General features: G+C 45.2%; 2 protein-coding genes across 3 annotated transcripts; both read left to right on the plus strand.

Annotated features, from left to right (window-relative positions):
- The first annotated feature begins 285 nt into the window (after positions 1–285).
- Positions 286–5,418, plus strand: LOC147046075 (integrin beta-1-like). 2 transcript variants are annotated; one of them, XM_085929830.1, is made up of 14 exons: positions 286–397; positions 970–1,094; positions 1,226–1,311; positions 1,504–1,693; positions 1,776–1,946; positions 2,204–2,568; positions 2,893–2,988; positions 3,063–3,152; positions 3,223–3,363; positions 3,481–3,683; positions 3,857–4,095; positions 4,175–4,397; positions 4,559–4,791; positions 4,993–5,418. In XM_085929830.1, exons 2-14 carry the CDS (start codon positions 1,061–1,063, stop codon positions 5,175–5,177), a joined length of 2,256 nt encoding a protein of 751 aa, XP_085785956.1. In that variant the 5' UTR covers positions 286–397; positions 970–1,060; the 3' UTR covers positions 5,178–5,418. The 2 variants fall into 2 exon arrangements, with proteins under 2 accessions (XP_085785956.1, XP_085785955.1); XM_085929829.1 differs by lacking the exon at positions 286–397 and having other exon boundaries at positions 1,073–1,311.
- Positions 5,419–5,599: 181 nt separating this feature from the next.
- On the plus strand, positions 5,600–16,260 carry LOC147046076 (integrin beta-1-like). The gene is made up of 15 exons (XM_085929971.1): positions 5,600–5,983; positions 9,064–9,130; positions 9,362–9,447; positions 10,008–10,230; positions 10,296–10,466; positions 10,652–11,046; positions 11,214–11,309; positions 11,403–11,492; positions 11,568–11,708; positions 12,048–12,250; positions 12,382–12,620; positions 12,700–12,922; positions 13,356–13,588; positions 13,851–14,017; positions 14,199–16,260. The coding sequence occupies exons 2-15, from the start codon at positions 9,064–9,066 to the stop codon at positions 14,262–14,264; spliced, it is 2,400 nt and encodes a 799-aa protein (XP_085786097.1). The 5' UTR covers positions 5,600–5,983; the 3' UTR covers positions 14,265–16,260.
- Positions 16,261–16,580: the final 320 nt, after the last annotated feature.

Consider the following 16,580-nt stretch of genomic DNA (forward strand, 5'->3'; position numbering starts at 1 on the left):
AGTGCATATTCCAAAAGTATTGTGGGATGCCTTGAGGAACTTGAGACAAAAGTATTGGGACACGCACTGCTCGGGAAGTTTCAGTGCATGTAATGTACAGTTTGTATTTAGCTTGATTGGACAGCAAATAATAACTGCATAATAATGGTAGAAAAAGGTCCCAAATGTCTTTTTTGCTTCCATTTCCGCATACTTTTAATTTTGGCAGGGTGTTTTTTTTTTTTTTTTAATGTAAATCGTCTGTCTACGTGTTATTGCGAAACCAAAACATTTGGATCTCCCACAGCTGTCGTGAAGCTGTTGGCGTAAAGGAGAAAAACATCGGACAAGCCCATCGACATTTTAGCAGGCTGAGCTTTTTATGTGGATAAAAATGGGACTTCAGTGTCAGAATAAGGTGAGTGTGACGCAAATTTCTTTCCTCACTTTGTTCGGCCTTGAAAGTCGATTGGGACATCCTTCGCGCGATGACTTTTGAACATTACATTTCTCCAGGTTACTCTTTGAACATTGTTTTTAGCAAATTCAAGTAAAATTCAAGACTGCAAATCTTTAACTAGCCAAAGGCAGTTCTGGCTTCAGATACGACGAGTTTAATCAAAACCATTTTCCCCACACTAGAAGTTTAGAAATGCATTCCAGCCGACCAACACCCCAAAATATTTTTTTTTCTTTCAATAATGAAAATACCTTTAGCATATTTACATTTCAAATCATAGCGGAATACCATAGTTAAATCAAATGTGAGGAACTGGAACTTTTGTAAAGCATGATTGCAATCGTTTTATTCTTGAAAGCACAAATAAAAAACTCTTTCAAAACAACTTTGAACTCAGTCAGCTCCAGTGATTGTATTTTTTTTTTTTGCAGAATATACAATTTCATTATGCTGCTGACTATTGTATTTGTGCCTCACTACTCAGGTCTACATTTTCATTGACGTTTTTTATTTTTTTATTTATTTTGCAGATGCATCGCTGGCTAATCGTGCTAGCGTCCTCATTTGCGCTCCTGAGCCTCAGCCTGGCGCAGCAAGGTAAGACAAGACCCAAGCCTAGAAATGGAATCGGGCCTTTGTGCTCCAGGAACAACAGGTGACATTAGAACCACTCGTCAATCTGCAGAGGGGGAAAAAAAAGGGTTTGAAAGTCGCCCTGCCTTGTGGCCATGTTATTAGAGTCTAATGAAAAGATCGGCCATGCTTGTACTTTTTTTCCCCTTTCAGAGCCAAACATTTGCCTCATGTCCAAGGCTCGCTCATGTGATCAGTGCATCCAGGTGGCCGAGACGTGCGCATGGTGCTCAGATGAGGTGAAGGTCACCTGATTGATTGGAAGAATAAAACAAAAAAAGTAACATTAGATTAAGAACCAGATGTATCCCTATTCTGGGCAACATTGAACATATCCCCCTAATCTTGTCCCTCGTGCAGGCAAACTATAAGTTTCTGCATCATCTTTGAAATCACAACTTGGTTAAGGCAACTTCCCATTGTATCGTCAGTTCTTCCACTGGAAGTCTCCTCGCTGCGACAACGTGGAGTCTCTGAAAGCCATGGGGTGCAATGTGGCCAAAATGGAGAACCCTCGCGGCGGCATCTTGATCAGCGAGAACAAACCCTTCTCCGGCCGCAACGAGGACGGGCAGATGACGCAGATGCAGCCTCAGAAGCTGACCCTTACCCTGAGATCCGGTCACTCCTCTGTACAAGTCTTATTTTGAAAAGGCCTTTCCTGTCTGCTGATTTTTTGGGTTTTGTTTTTACCTTCCTGTAGGCGAGCCGCAGACTTTTGATCTGAAGTTCAAGCGAGCCGAGGACAATCCCATAGACCTGTACTACTTGATGGACCTGTCCTTCTCCAAGAAGGACGATCTGGACAACGCCAAGAACCTGAGCATAGATATCATACCGCAAATGCAGCGCATCACCTCAGACTTCAGAATTGGTGAGCAGGATGTCTTATGACGCAGAAACGTTTCTCTGCAAGAGGGATTCTTGTAGAACCATTCGGGAACTGGGTTGGAAGTGAATATTGGGGCCCTTTTTAGGAGTTGAAAGAAGACATGCCCCTTTTAGTTCCACCAAGCTGTGAAAGATCCTGAAATGTTAAGGAAATTAAGGTTTTACTTCAGTTTTGTGGAAATGTGACTTGAGTTCCAGGAACTTCATCAAACGAAAACCAAACTTTGTCTCCCCGAGCAGGGTTGGGCTCATTTGTGGCAAAGTCGGTGAAGCCGGACACGGATACGACACCTTTCGGCTCCCAGAACCACGTCAGCTACGAGAACATCCTGCAGCTTACCAGTAATAGTGACCACTTGAACCGGGTGGTCACCCAGCAGCAGATATCGGATAACCCGGACTCTCCCGAGGGAATGTCGGACGCCATGGTGCAGGTGGCCGTGTGCGAGGAGCAGATCGGCTGGAGGAATGTCGCTCGTCTCCTCGTCATCGCTACGGACGCAGGATTCCATTTTGCCAAAGGTGGAAAACTGGACGGTGGCAAGCTCCCCAATGACGGAAATTGTCACCTGGAGAACAACATGTACACCATGAGCCACAAATATGTGAGAATTCATTCACTGTCTTTACATACTGCTTGAGTGACTCTGATTTGGTGCTGGGGCTGGGTGAGTCAACAGTGTTAGCCATTTATTGCGACTTATCTGTCTGGAAATTTCCAAAGTGTCGCAGAAGCTCAGGTGTTCCACTGGAAACTATCCAATCACACTAAGTTCTTAAATCTTAAAATGAGAAACGGGTCATGGGTTCCGCAAACTAAAGTTAGAATAGTTCTGGATTTTATAACGGCTTGGTGGAAGTTATCAATCAGATCCAAGAGATGGCGCTGTTGTGCTTCTTAAAAATGATGTGTTCATATTGTTTGTCAGGACCATCCCTCCATCGCCCAACTCGTCCAGAAACTGAGGGACCATAACATCCAAACTATCTTTGCCGTCACTGAGGAATTGCAACCCATTTTTAAGGTTCCAACTTGCAACAACATAAGTTTATTTGCCACATTCATTTGTGGAAAGTCATCCAGTTTTTTTGTACGCAGGTCCTGACAAGTCTGATTCCCAAATCGGCTGTGGGCACGTTGTCGTCCAACTCCAGCGATGTTATCGAATTGCTCATCAACGCGTACAATGTGAGTGCAAAACTTGACTTTCTAGCCACAACGTGATCCCTATTCCACTTTTTTAACCCCTTTTTCACAGTCATTGACGTCCGAGGTCATTCTGGAAAACAGCAGGCTTCCAAAAGGAGTTTCCATCACATACAAGTCCATCTCTAAGGATGGCCTCGAGGGGACGGGCGAGTACGGCAGGAAGTGCTCCGACGTCTCCATTGGAGATGAGGTAGGTGGGATTTTGAAGATTACTCAAAATGAACTCCATTTGAAAGGTTTTACATGGAACCCAACTATTATTACAGGCAAAGCAGCGCCCGTGTGACCTTGTCCCCGTCTTCTTCAGGTGACGTTCAAGATCTCCATCGAGTCCGAGATGTGCCCGTCGCATGGCAAGCAGGAGAGCATCAAGATCAAACCGCTGGGCTTCACAGAGGAGGTGGAAGTGGTCCTCAACTTCATCTGCGAATGTCCGTGCTCCGCCTACGGAGAACCCAACAGCAACAAGTGCGACGCCGGCCACGGCACCTTCGAGTGCGGCGCCTGCAAGTGAGTGCTGACCTCATTTGGAGGTTCTTGACATTTTGGAGCAATTTTGTTTGATAATCATACAGGCAAGTCTGAATTTAAAGGCAGGCAGTGCCATGATGTCCTGGGCAGCTCTGAGTTGGGTTCGAAGCGACGCGGCATCGTAATGCTGCTGTCATTTTGTTTTTGGTCAGGTGCAACGAAGATCGCATCGGACATCTGTGCGAGTGCAGTACAGACGAATTTTGGATGGAGGATCTGGACGGCGACTGCCGCAAAGACAATGGGACGGACATCTGCAGCAACAATGGTGACTGCGTGTGCGGGACGTGCGAGTGCAAGAAGCGTGAGAACCCCGCGGAGAGCTACAGCGGCAAGTACTGCGAGTGCGACAACTTCAACTGCGACCGCTCCAACAACAAGCTCTGCGGAGGTAGGCGCCAGCACTCGCCATGCACCCATGCAAAAACTTGTTGGGGTTTTTATTTTGTTTATTTGCCGTGTGTGGTCAGGCCACGGACGCTGCGAGTGTCGCGTGTGCGTGTGCGATGACAACTACACGGGCAGTGCTTGCGACTGCTCCCTGGACACGTCCACCTGCCTGGCCAAGAACGGGCAGATCTGCAACGGCCGCGGAACCTGCGAGTGTGGCGTCTGCAAATGCACCGACCCCAAGTTCCAAGGGCCCACCTGCGAGATCTGCCCCACCTGCCCCGGGGTCTGCACCCTGCACAAGTCAGTCCTGAGCAATACCCTAAAAAAAAACCAAATAAGTACAATAACTGACTAAATATAAATAATATAATATAAATTATTTTTGTAAAATGGCAAAATTGTTCTTTCTCACAGAATGACAAGTCAGTTATTCTCACTGACTTGGTGATTTTTGTGCTTAGGGAGTGCGTGGAGTGTCGAGCGTTTCAAACGGGCCCCAAGATGGACACGTGCGAGCGTGACTGCAGCGGCTTTGCGCTGATCAAGGTGAAGGATCGCGAGAAGCTTCCTCAGCCCGGTGACCAGAGCTTTCCCCTCACGTACTGTAAGGAGAGAGACGCCAACGACCGCTGGTTCTACTACGCCTTTGCTATCAGGAACGACGTCAAGGAGATCCACGTCGTCGATATGCTGGGTAAAAACACACTCGACAAATCAGAGCTGTATGATTACAGACAGAGACCAAAAAGCACTAAAGAACGTCCGCCTCCATCACTGGGGTTACGTTCCAAACTACCCTTGTAATAAGACCACACTTCTAAAATAATGCAAACAAATTCAAATGCCTCAAATATAGTCACGGGGCACTGATCTCAAACCTTCCATGTGCATGCAGAAAGTGGCGTCATGTCTAGCATCCTGGCGAAGAGCTTCGAGGACACCTTGGTGGAGCCCGATGTCGTCGTCGCCTCCTCCTCCCCTCCTCTCTCCTCCATCTTGGTGTTTGGAATTACCAAATGGCTCAATCTCCTGTGGTGTTTAGCAACCTCCTCAGTCCTCTTTCCTCTGTTTGCACGTTAGCTTCTCTCATCAGAGATCCCGTCAAACAGTCGAGAACAACAAATGAGCAATATTTTGAGAAATTATATATTCACTCTTGTGTCATCATTTTATGGAGACGTCATGCCATTGATGTATGCATGTTGCAAGTAAAACGTCTCTATGTCTGAATTATTAATGTAACAACACTTGTCCACCTTGTGTATGTTTCAAGTGGAATTAAACTCAAATGCAGTTGTACTATGGAGTTCAAGCTGTTGGAATCACGGGAAATGGAAAATATAGTCCATTTGTTGCATGCCATGTTGCATCAACTTGTAGCGCTTGACCGTCAGGTGACCTTGCCTGCAGCAAGATGGCGACCGCTCAGACGTATCCAAGCAACGGTACTGACTCATTTAGGTGTGCTTGATGCATTGGCCGCTATGTGCCGTCGTTGTAGCGGTGTGGGCGGGGTGTGTCGCGCAAGAAGAAGGAAGAGGATTGTGCAGTTCATCAGTGGGGCACTCCATGGAAAAAAAAAAAAAAATCCCGTCAAGTTGTTCCCAGTGAAAGGAGCCGTAGTTTTGGACCAGTCGAAGAAGGCTCTTCTCCGCGTGTCTATTTTGTAACGTATTTTTAGAGAAAAACGAGGCAAAAAGCTAAAGCTGTGGGAAAGTTGTCCGAGTGAGGAAGCCAACAAAACGAAGCCCCCCCCCCCCTTGGAGCTAACCGTCGCCCCGCTACCATTCTTTCATTTAGCGACTTTTTTTCGTCGACAAAACAAGACATTTCGCTGGAGTATTAAATGTCATTGTGACTCTACTGGAAACAAGTGTCAGGACAAAGTAAGTTTTATTCCTAATAATTGACTTTTGCACATTTTGTTCACCTTTACGACTTCGTCTTGCCAAGACCGTGAGGCGACAAAAGATGGAATGTGTGTCTTCGGGCGACTACTTCAGGCAGTGGTTTAACATTTGAAAGAAAAATGCTTGTATGATTACACGGATCTCTTTTTTTTTTAAGAGCGAAAAACGTTTCTTGCGTTGGTTTAGTTTCAACCCAAAGTAGGCCACCGTGCCGAGCAAAACAGCACTTATTTGTTCACCGAACAAAATGCTAAAAAAATGATTTGCTACCTCTCAAACCTTTACTATCCTTCACAACTTGCTGGTTTAAAATTCATTTTACTCCAATTGACTCACTTTGGTCATTGTTTATTGTTGTACATTCGCACAAATGGTTTATGACAAGCTTACATTAGAGTGTGTACAAAACGTAGCTTTAAAAAGAGCATTATCTTCTAATATACGTACATTGTTAAGAAATCATTGTAATGTTGAGTTTTATCAAGCCAGCTCGCCTCTTTTGTTCTTGTAATATTTTGAATCTCTGGAGGGGCGACGGTGAGTCCCAATCGGAGACCAACACAAGAAGAAGTAACTGCACTTTTCAGATGCAAATATACCCAAAAGGTCAAAGGTTGTGTCAAAGGCCACATTTTGGGCCATGTTTATCGGCTGTGTGACAAGAGTTCCATCGGAATTTGCCCTCTCTAGGTATCCAAATTGTAGAAAGGCAGGCTGCGTCAATCCAACTTTACGCATGTCTCTTTTTTTACTTCCATTTATCGAACATCCTTGCGACACAGCGTGAGTCGAAAGTCTCCCAGTAGACCGCAGTGCGGTTCTGTTTTAGTGTGTGTATCAAGTCCAGTAGTCTTCAGGGAGGTCTTGGCAGGCACTCTTTGGTTAACCAAAATCTTCGGGTCATGCGGAACTGCAGAAGTCGTCTTTATCTTGGACAAGTAGAGACTGGTCGGCCACCGCCTGCCTGCCTCCCTGGCTTGCTTCCCGCTAAGGAATTGTAGCCTGAAGCTTTGTTTTTGTTTTGTTTTGCATTGACTCGTTCATGTCGTTTAGCAACCAATAAAAAATAAAATCTTTAAAAGTGTAATCACAGAAAATGTGAAGGATTTGTCCTGTTGATTGGCGACATGAGGGACAGTGAGTCACTTCCCTAGCAACGTCTTTTTCCACAGGCGGCGTGCGGGCTCATTCTGTTTTACGCAGTCCAAGACCACGTCATTCCCCATCCTCCCCATCTTTGAGTCATGGATGACGACTTATTTTCCTCCTGCGACTTCTGTCACAATGCAGTGAAGCTTCCAAAGTGGAGCATGAGCAAGTTGTACTTCTTCACTCTGTGGGAGCTGACCCAAAAACTCTCCAATGGCGATTCAATTGACTTAACTTTCTCCATCGGGCAGATGAAAAAAATGATGTAATTGCTGGGTCTGAATCAAACGGGTCTGTGGTATTCGTCACTCTGTCGATCATCATGGAACGTGGCTTTGACGTCAACGGGACCGAGCCAAGCTCGCAGATGAGAACCTCCAGTTGACTTTTTTTCAGCATCTGAAATATGGATGTACTTAAGATGGAATGTATGAGCTCATCCCTGAGAGGTTTGGGATCCCATCCTTGTGCTTCACCGTTCTGTCGGCTTACTCAATTGGAATGTTGCTTCGCTGTTTCCTTCCTAATGCAAATTTTTCAAGACAGCTCTTATCTCAATTTATTTCCGTGTCCGATTAGCTTAACCCCACTGTGGCTTATTTAATAAGGTATGATTTCAAATGATTTGATTTCTTTTTACTCTGTCAACATTGTGAATAGTTATCAGTTAACTGCAATCTGTCCTGACGCAACTCAAGATGCTCCTGCTTGTAGGAATTATGAGGGAATGAGGAATTATGGCTCCTCCAAGGCGTGGTTTTGATAAGGGCAAGAATTGTGAAGTCAGGCTGGGAGTGTTTGTTTGGTGTTGGCGAGGCCGAAAGTGGACCAGCTGAAGTAGCAGCTGGGGTACGCCGTCTGTCTGACCGGGTGGCAAAGTGAGGAGGGGGATGGATGGCTGGACAAATGGGACCCCACGCGTGACCTTTGAAAAAAAAAAAAAACAACCAAGCCATCAAAATGCTCTTTAACTGTACTAAAAACAACAACAGGAAAAAAAAGCAGCAGCGGAAGCAAAACATAACAGGAAGTAGGGTACAAAAATAAGTCACGTTTGTCGCTGTAGTTTGTGATGTTATTTGTTTTTTTTCTCAAAACATGTTCAACTTAGTAAGTCTTCACAGGTTGCGTCGTTGAAGTCGGTCTAAACTTTAGCAGATGTGCTCTCAAGCAAAACTACAACGAGCCCGCATTTTATGAAACCTAATGGCCACATTTGTTGTTTGTTTATCCCTGTTCAATTTAAGTAAGATAAAAGTACACATGTGAGTCATGAAGGTGAGTGTCCTTCCTCAGTCAGGATGAAAAAGCACCTCCGGGCGCCAAAACAGCAAGGCTCAATGATTCACTGGCACGTCTGCTGCATGCCGCTTGCATGTCCTCACATGAAGTGGCCGAGTCCAGCTGGACTGTTGTGCTTTGTGCAAATGTGAGTTTAGTTGAACTTAACATTGCATTTTAAAGGCATTATGTACATTTGTTTCTAATAATATTGTCGTTCAGTCATGTTGTTGCTGTGAAAGTTGTTGGCAAGCAGGTTGCGTGACCGACCGCACGCGACAGGATGTCATTGGTTAGAGCAACTTGGCAAGTGTCTGCTTTTTTGTGTCTGTATGTCGGAGGTGTGAATTTAACATTTAACACCCAACATTTCCATCACAGCTAATGCTCCACTGGGAAAGCCATTTTCTCTGTGTGTGTGTGTGTGTGTCTGTCTCACACTGGGATGGCCAGGATTCTGTCTGACCAAATATGGGCATTGGACGAGTTAACACCCTCAACACACGCATGCCGTGGTCATTGTGGTGATCGTTGTTTCCCCGATGTTTGGGTTGAGTCATGCCACAATGAACATACAAATGATGAATTATTGATTTGTCTTTTTTGTGTTATGCTTTTGTCTCCAGATGGATCCACGGCTAATTGCGCTAGCGTCGATGTTAGCATTTCTGAGCTTTATCCGAGCACAGCAAGGTAAGACTCGGTCAAAGGTTCCTGCAGAAGCAACGCGTGTCACCATGACAACTTAAAAAAAACATGACTACTTTTTGGCCAAACTGCATAAAAAACTCCAGTTTGAAACACGTTTTTAGAGCAGACGTAATGTTTGACACAACAGCGGAGAATTTATGAGCGACAGTGGTTGGCCATACTTCCTCGCAGCTGCTTTTTACATAGATGTTTTTTTTTGTTGTGTTCTTTCAGAGGGAAGCGTGTGCATCAAGGCCAACGCTCAGTCCTGCGGTCAGTGCATCCAAGTGGCTGAGTCATGCGGATGGTGCACGGATGAGGTCAGTTGCTTGATTGAAAGAATGGGGGCAGTACGCTCATTTGTCATCATCTCTGCTAGAAACTCTCCCAGGCTCCTAATAAAACATTTTATTCTATTGAAAAAAACAAAACAAAGATAAAGCATAGCTCTAATGTTCTCTCAGTTGTTATTGTCATGCCAGTTGCACAAGTTGCATCTTGCCGCTCTGAGCCCGACAAATTCCAGCACCTCGATACTTCCACCTTAGCCACGGAGAGAAAGTACAACAGAGACCTCCGCCGAGGTCCAGCTATCTTTCTCAGCAAATTGTTTCTGGCTTACGAGTCGCAACTCCTGTATGGGCCTGAATTTTGTCACGAATCCTTTTCAGACTTTATTCATTGTCTTGTACTGCCGGTTGCTGATTGGCTGGCAAAAGTCACACGGCCTCACTGCCAGATAAGGAAGGAGTTCATTACAACTCAAGTTGAAGTGACCCTTTCAGCTAACAATCCACAATTCAATTCCAACTCTGTCCACGTTTATCTCTTCGGGAAAAACAAACGTTTCAGACGATGTCATCTTCTGTGGGTCACTCAGGACTTCCTCTCGGTGGGCGAGGCCAAGTCGGCTCGCTGTGACGACCTGGAATCTCTGAAGACCAGAAATTGCAACGAGGCCAAAATCCAGAATCCTCGCGGCAGCATCGTCATCAACAAGAACAAACCGGTCACCAACCGCAAGAAGGACGATATGGACAAGCCTAAACCCGAGCAGATCACGCAGATCCAGCCTCAGAAGCTCACCCTCACTCTCAGATCAGGTATGTGCCTTCTTTCCAAAAGGCGCTTTCCGTGTGCTGACTTTGCGTGCCAATTGATGCCACAGGCGAGCCGCAGACTTTTGATCTGAAGTTCAAGCGAGCCGAGGACTATCCCATAGACCTGTACTACTTGATGGACCTGTCCTTCTCCATGAAGGACGATCTGGACAATGTCAAAAACCTGGGCACAGACCTCATGAGGGAAATGCAGACCATCACCTCAGACTTCAGGATTGGTGAGTAAAACGTCTTTGACTCTCAGCACATTTCTGGGCAACTCACAACTTGTGTTGGTGGGTACTGTAGGAACCTTTTGTGTTGTGGTCTGGAGCAACAAGAAAAAGTTCTGTACATTTAGGTAGAAGTTGGGTTCAGTTCCAGTAAGTAACAAGATTGTAAGTGCCGTCTCCTCCGCCTTTAGGTTTCGGCTCATTTGTGGAGAAGACGGTGATGCCGTACATCAGCACCACTCCGGCACGCTACAAGAACCCGTGCACGGGCAATCAGAACTGCACCAGCCCCTTCAGCTACAAGAACGTCCTGAAGCTGACCAACAAGGGCGACCAGTTCAACCAACTGGTCAGCCAGCAGCAGATCTCGGGAAATCTGGACTCTCCCGAGGGAGGCTTTGACGCCATCATGCAGGTGGCTGTGTGCGAGGAGCAGATCGGCTGGAGGAACGTCACTCGCCTCCTCGTCTTCTCCACGGACGCCGGCTTCCATTTTGCCGGTGATGGAAAACTGGGAGGCATCGTGCTCCCCAACGATGGCAAATGTCACCTGGAGAACAACATGTACACCATGAGCCACTACTATGTAAGACATCCCTCATTACACAAGCCTCGTTTTGTTTAGTTGATGACAAATGCCAACAGCTGAAGTTTATGCAATTTGTGGTGGGAAATGTGGCTTTGGTTTCAACAATTCAAAATTCTCAGTACTCTACATGCTCACATGCTAATATTGTGTATCGTTTCCTTCAGGACTACCCGTCCATCGCTCATTTAGTCCAGAAACTGAGCGACCACAACATCCAGACCATCTTTGCAGTCACTGAAGAATTCCAACCTGTGTACAAGGTGCCGTCCTACAGCAGCCTCAGTTGGTTTGTCTTCCTCATTCGTGCGTTTGGGTGCACACAATCTCACCCCGTCAGTCTTCTTTGTGCACAGGAGCTGAAAAATCTGATCCCCAAATCGGCCGTGGGGACGTTGTCGTCCAACTCCAGCAACGTCATCAAACTCATCATCGACGCCTACAACGTCAGCGCACAGATTAAGTTTACAAGCGCTACATGATCGATTCCGTCCATTCAATATTTATTCTCTTTGGCGTAGTCTTTGTCATCGGAAGTCATTCTGGAAAACGGCAGACTTCCAGAAGGGGTCTCTATCACCTACAAGTCCATCTGTAAGAACGGCGTGGAGGGAACCGGTGAGAACGGCAGGAAGTGCTCCAATATCTCCATTGGAGATGAGGTGCGTGGAGAAGTGAACAACATTCATCAAAAGCGGGACATCTGGGGTTACTGTCTGTATTCCAAGAATTCTCAATTTTGCCAATTTGTGTTCCACAGCAAGAAACGCCATTCGATTCAAGTTTCCCATTCTAAATTCAAACTGTTAAGCTCATCCAGCAACTCCTTTCCACAGTTTAAGGATCTCCCCTATATTGTCACTTTTCATAGTCGAATTCCCAAATTTCAGAAATTTTATCTGTTGACATTCCAAATGGCTGTTTCCTACTCTGCACGATTTCAGGGGACTATTATTACAGGCAAAGCAGCGCCCATGTGACCTTGTCCCCGTCTTCTTCAGGTGACGTTCAAGATCTCCATCAAGTCCGAGAAGTGCCCGTCGCATGGCAAGCAGGAGAACATCAAGATCAAACCGCTGGGCTTCACCGAGGAGGTGGAGGTGGTCCTCAACTTCATCTGCGAATGTCCGTGCTCCGCCTACGGAGAACCCAATAGCAACAAGTGCGACGCCGGCCACGGCACCTTTGAGTGCGGCGCCTGCAAGTGAGTGCTGACCTCTTTTGGGGGTTCTTGACATTTTGGAGAAATTTTGTTTGATCATCATACAGGCAGCTCTGAGTTGAGTTTGAAGCGACGTGGCATCGTAATGCTGCTGTCATTTTGTCTTTGGTCAGGTGCAACGAAGATCGCATCGGACGTCTGTGCGAGTGCAGCACGGACGAAGTTCGGACGGAGGATCTGGACGGCGACTGCCGCAAAGACAATGGCACGGACATCTGCAGCAACAACGGTGACTGCGTGTGCGGGACGTGCGAGTGCGAAAAGCGCGAGAACCCTGCGGAAAGCTACAGCGGCAAGTACTGCGAGTGCGACAACTTCAGCTGCGACCGCTCCAACAACAAGCTCTGCGGAGGTAGGCGCCAGCACTCGCTATGCACCCATGCAAAAACTTGTTGGGGTTTTTATTTTGTTTATTTGCCGTGTGTGGTCAGGCCACGGACGCTGCGAGTGTCGGGTGTGCGTGTGCGATGACAACTACACGGGCAGTGCTTGCGACTGCTCCCTGGACACGTCCACCTGCCTGGCCAAGAACGGGCAGATCTGCAACGGCCGCGGAACCTGCGAGTGTGGCGTCTGCAAATGCACCAACCCCAAGTTCCAAGGGCCCACCTGCGAGATCTGCCCCACCTGCCCCGGGGTCTGCACTGAGCACAAGTCAGTACAAAAAAGCAGCGCTCGGCCCGGGGGCGCGATCAAAAACCACATGCCGGGATTTCAGAAGTCTGAGGAGAATAGGTGCAACATCTTAATCACGGCTGTGCTGGGTCGCCATTGAGCGAGGCATAGCACCCACCGGCCTACTGAAACACCCAACTCCAAAATAGGGTGTTTGATATCCCAGAAATCATCCACTATCTTAGTCAGGAAAAAAAAAAATCCTAAATTTAATGGAATGTTGGTTCAGTTAAATTTCAAATATTTTCCTGAACTTCTCATTTTTTCCCCGTGTGTTACATTAGCATAACTGTTTTCATAATATTCTGTAATTTTGTTATGACTTGAGTTTCATAAAATTAACACTTAACAGCTTTTTCCAATGTATTTTTTCTTTCAACATTTTCAATATTATTATCTCTTGTGTGGTTAGGGAATGCGTACAGTGCCGGGCCTTCCAGGCGGGCGAGAAGAAGGAAACGTGTGAGCGCGACTGCAGTGACTTTGTCCTGATCAAGGTGAAGGACCGCGAGAAGCTTCCTCAGCCCACCGACCAGAGTTTCCCCCTCACGCACTGCAAGGAGAGAGACGCCAACGACTGCTGGTTCTACTACACCTTTGCCATCAGAAACGACACCAAGGAGGTCTACGTTGTCGAGATGCTGGGTAAGCAAGCTGCCGTCATTTTAAAAATGAAATATCTTTCCTTGTTTTACGATTTAATTCTTGCAAAAACATCAATTATTTTTCCCTTCTATGATGTTATGCTTCAACTGACCAAACCATCACTGGTGTCCCTCTGTGGCGACATTGCAAAAGGAAGAACCATAACAGGCCCTTGTCGAGTTTATCCTTTCAATGTTGGTGGCGCTGTTTTGATTTTGCAGGACTTTGACTTCATGTTTTTTTTGTTTTCCTTTGTTACCAGAATGCCCAGCCGGTCCAGACATCATCCCGATCGTGGCCGGCGTTGTGGCCGGGATCGTGTTGATCGGCTTGGCCCTGCTGCTCATCCTCAAGCTGCTCATGATTATACATGATCGCCGAGAATTCGCCAAGTTTGAGAAGGAGAAAATGAATGCCAAATGGGACACGGTCAGTTGCTTGTCTTTTCTGCAAACACAACCTTAATCTGATTCTGATGAGATGCTGACTGAAATCCAAAACCACATCATCACTTTCTGACATTTGTAAATGTAGGCATTTATTTGCTTTCAGCTTTTAGTTGATAAAAGTGAAAACATTGTTGTTGTTTTTTTTTTATATTTCTCCATAGGGTGAGAATCCTATCTACAAAAGTGCCGTTACGACGGTGGTCAATCCAAAGTACGAAGGTAAATAATGGAGCGAGCGTCTTGTTCTCCAAGAAAACACTGTATGGAAAAGAAAATCGGGGATTTTTGTGTTGTCACTCTTTTATTTTGTGCCACGTTTGCTCCCATTTTGCTATGCATTAACTTGTGCAGTTTTGTTTGTTAAAAAACGTGCCTTGTTTTATTTTTTTTCATGCGAAGGTGTGGTACTGATACTCATCCTTAGAATTGTTTTTTCTTCTTCTTAATCTTGGTACCTGATAGCCTTCTAAGTGTGCCTTTTTTGAAGCCATCAGTGTTTTTTTATGGGCTGTTGATCCAGAATAAGTGTGCCAAGTGGTATGTAGTGTGCGTACTTGCTGAGGATGTGAATACTATCGAAGCGTATTGCTGCCAAAGAAAAAAAAAAACGTTCATGATCACGTGCTAACGTGATAAGATTAATGTTTTGGCTAGTTGGTATTGGGCAAAACAAATACTTCTGACTGAGGGCACTGGCGGAAACCAGTGTCTGTTATTGTTGTTTTGTTTTTTGCCTTTTAATACACAAAGAAATTGCACCCTTTTGTCTTTCTGAAGCAAAAGTCCAATGCATCATTTTGCAAAATTTCACATAAAATGTATCAATCAAACGTGACATGTATTGTGTTAGAACGTGATATTGAAGTTTTTTTTTTTTGGGGTGTGGCAGCAATATCACCACATTGCGGTGTGTTTGGGTTCTGTGTAAAAAGCCATATTCATAGAACATGCTGGGTGCTTGATTAAATTGGCTTTGATTGATGGATGGAACCAATCACTTTTAACATGTGAAAAACATTAGTCAGTGTACAACTTTGTAGGACTTGTCTTGTTTCTAAAGCCAACTCAGGTGCTTAACTTCTTCACAGCGTTGCCAAATATACACGTAAACACGCCATTTTTCTTTATTATTTTTTTTATTTTAATTTTTTTTTACTCAATAACTTCATTTGATCAAAGGAAGGAAAGCGGAAAGTGGATTGTGACGATCAGGGCTAGGGTAATGTTTGTTTTTAAAGACATACTATGTTTAGATAGAGGTTTCACTCCATTCCATTTGTTCGATTTCATCCCTGCTGATCGCCGGGAGGCGGTGCTTAAAGCATTGACTTTTTCCTTCATGTGTGCGTACTAAATTAGTATGACCTACCGACCTCTGGATGACCCCAGTGTCACCAAAGGTTCGTTTGCCCTCTTCGTCTCCCTGTGTAGTCACTCGACCCAGGACTGTTTGCACATTTTGGGCCGCCCTGAGAGGAGTACCGCTGGAGGATAATTGTGCTACTGCCTCATGGACTACACCTGATCGACACTTTCGCCAGGTTTCATAACGTGGATGTTGCTGAACCCCCATCCATTGGGTGTGGTCTTCGGTTCTGCTAAGGCTTCTTAGTGAGTCCTCATGACTGTGCTGGTATTGTTCATTCAGAGGCAGTCAGCAGGGATGATATAGAACAAAAGTTACAACTGTAACTACGGTTCTATGAATCTTGAATGACTCCCACGGCATCTTGTCATTCAGAATCTTTGTGTTCATGTGAGAAGATTCCGTCGAAAACTAATTACCTGTCCACTGGTCATCCAGGGGTCATAGGTGACTAATGCATACTCAAACTGCTGCGCATGCGCAAAGGAAACATTCGGCGCTTTAAGCCCCGCCGTCTGGCAGTCATTCAAGATTCATAGAACCGTTGTTAGTTGAAATTTTTGTTTTGAGTGCCTTTAAAAAAAATGTCATGCAGAATTACATTTGTGTGTTTCAGAAATTATTTATTGAATGAAAAAATGCGATTAATTGGTCTTGATATTTTGCTCTGTTGTGCTTAAATGTTTTTGTAGTTTTGTTTAATTTTACAACATGCAAAAACAATCAACCTGGAGAAAAATAGATCAATTAAAACGGATTTATTTTAGTGTTTGTTTTGCTACTGTTTTTGCTTCCTGACAAAATGTTTTTGTTTCAAGGTTTTTATAATAAAATACTCTTGTCATTGTGTCATTTCATGTAATGGTGTTGTTTTAACATATATAGTTTGCGTTCAAACCCCCATGTCATTAACCCGTGGTTATTCGAGTTATCGCAGCACCTGCTAACCTGTTTACTTGTTTAGTCGCAAAACGTTTGCAAAGCAACCTGAGAAGTTATGTCGTTAATTTCTGGCGACAACAGGGGGCGCTATTGGCCAACATAGCTATCTGAGCTGAATGACAATTGGTGAATTCATTTTGTAAATTAACGCGAAATTACAGAGGTAAGTTTTTTTTATGTTGACGGCTAATGTAATTACATGAAATGAACAAAAAAGGAACGAAAAGGGACCATT

This window comes from Syngnathus leptorhynchus, chromosome 14 (assembly GCF_054491065.1).
Source record: "Syngnathus leptorhynchus isolate UIUO chromosome 14, UIUO_Slep, whole genome shotgun sequence".
Classification (NCBI taxonomy): domain Eukaryota; kingdom Metazoa; phylum Chordata; class Actinopteri; order Syngnathiformes; family Syngnathidae; genus Syngnathus; species Syngnathus leptorhynchus.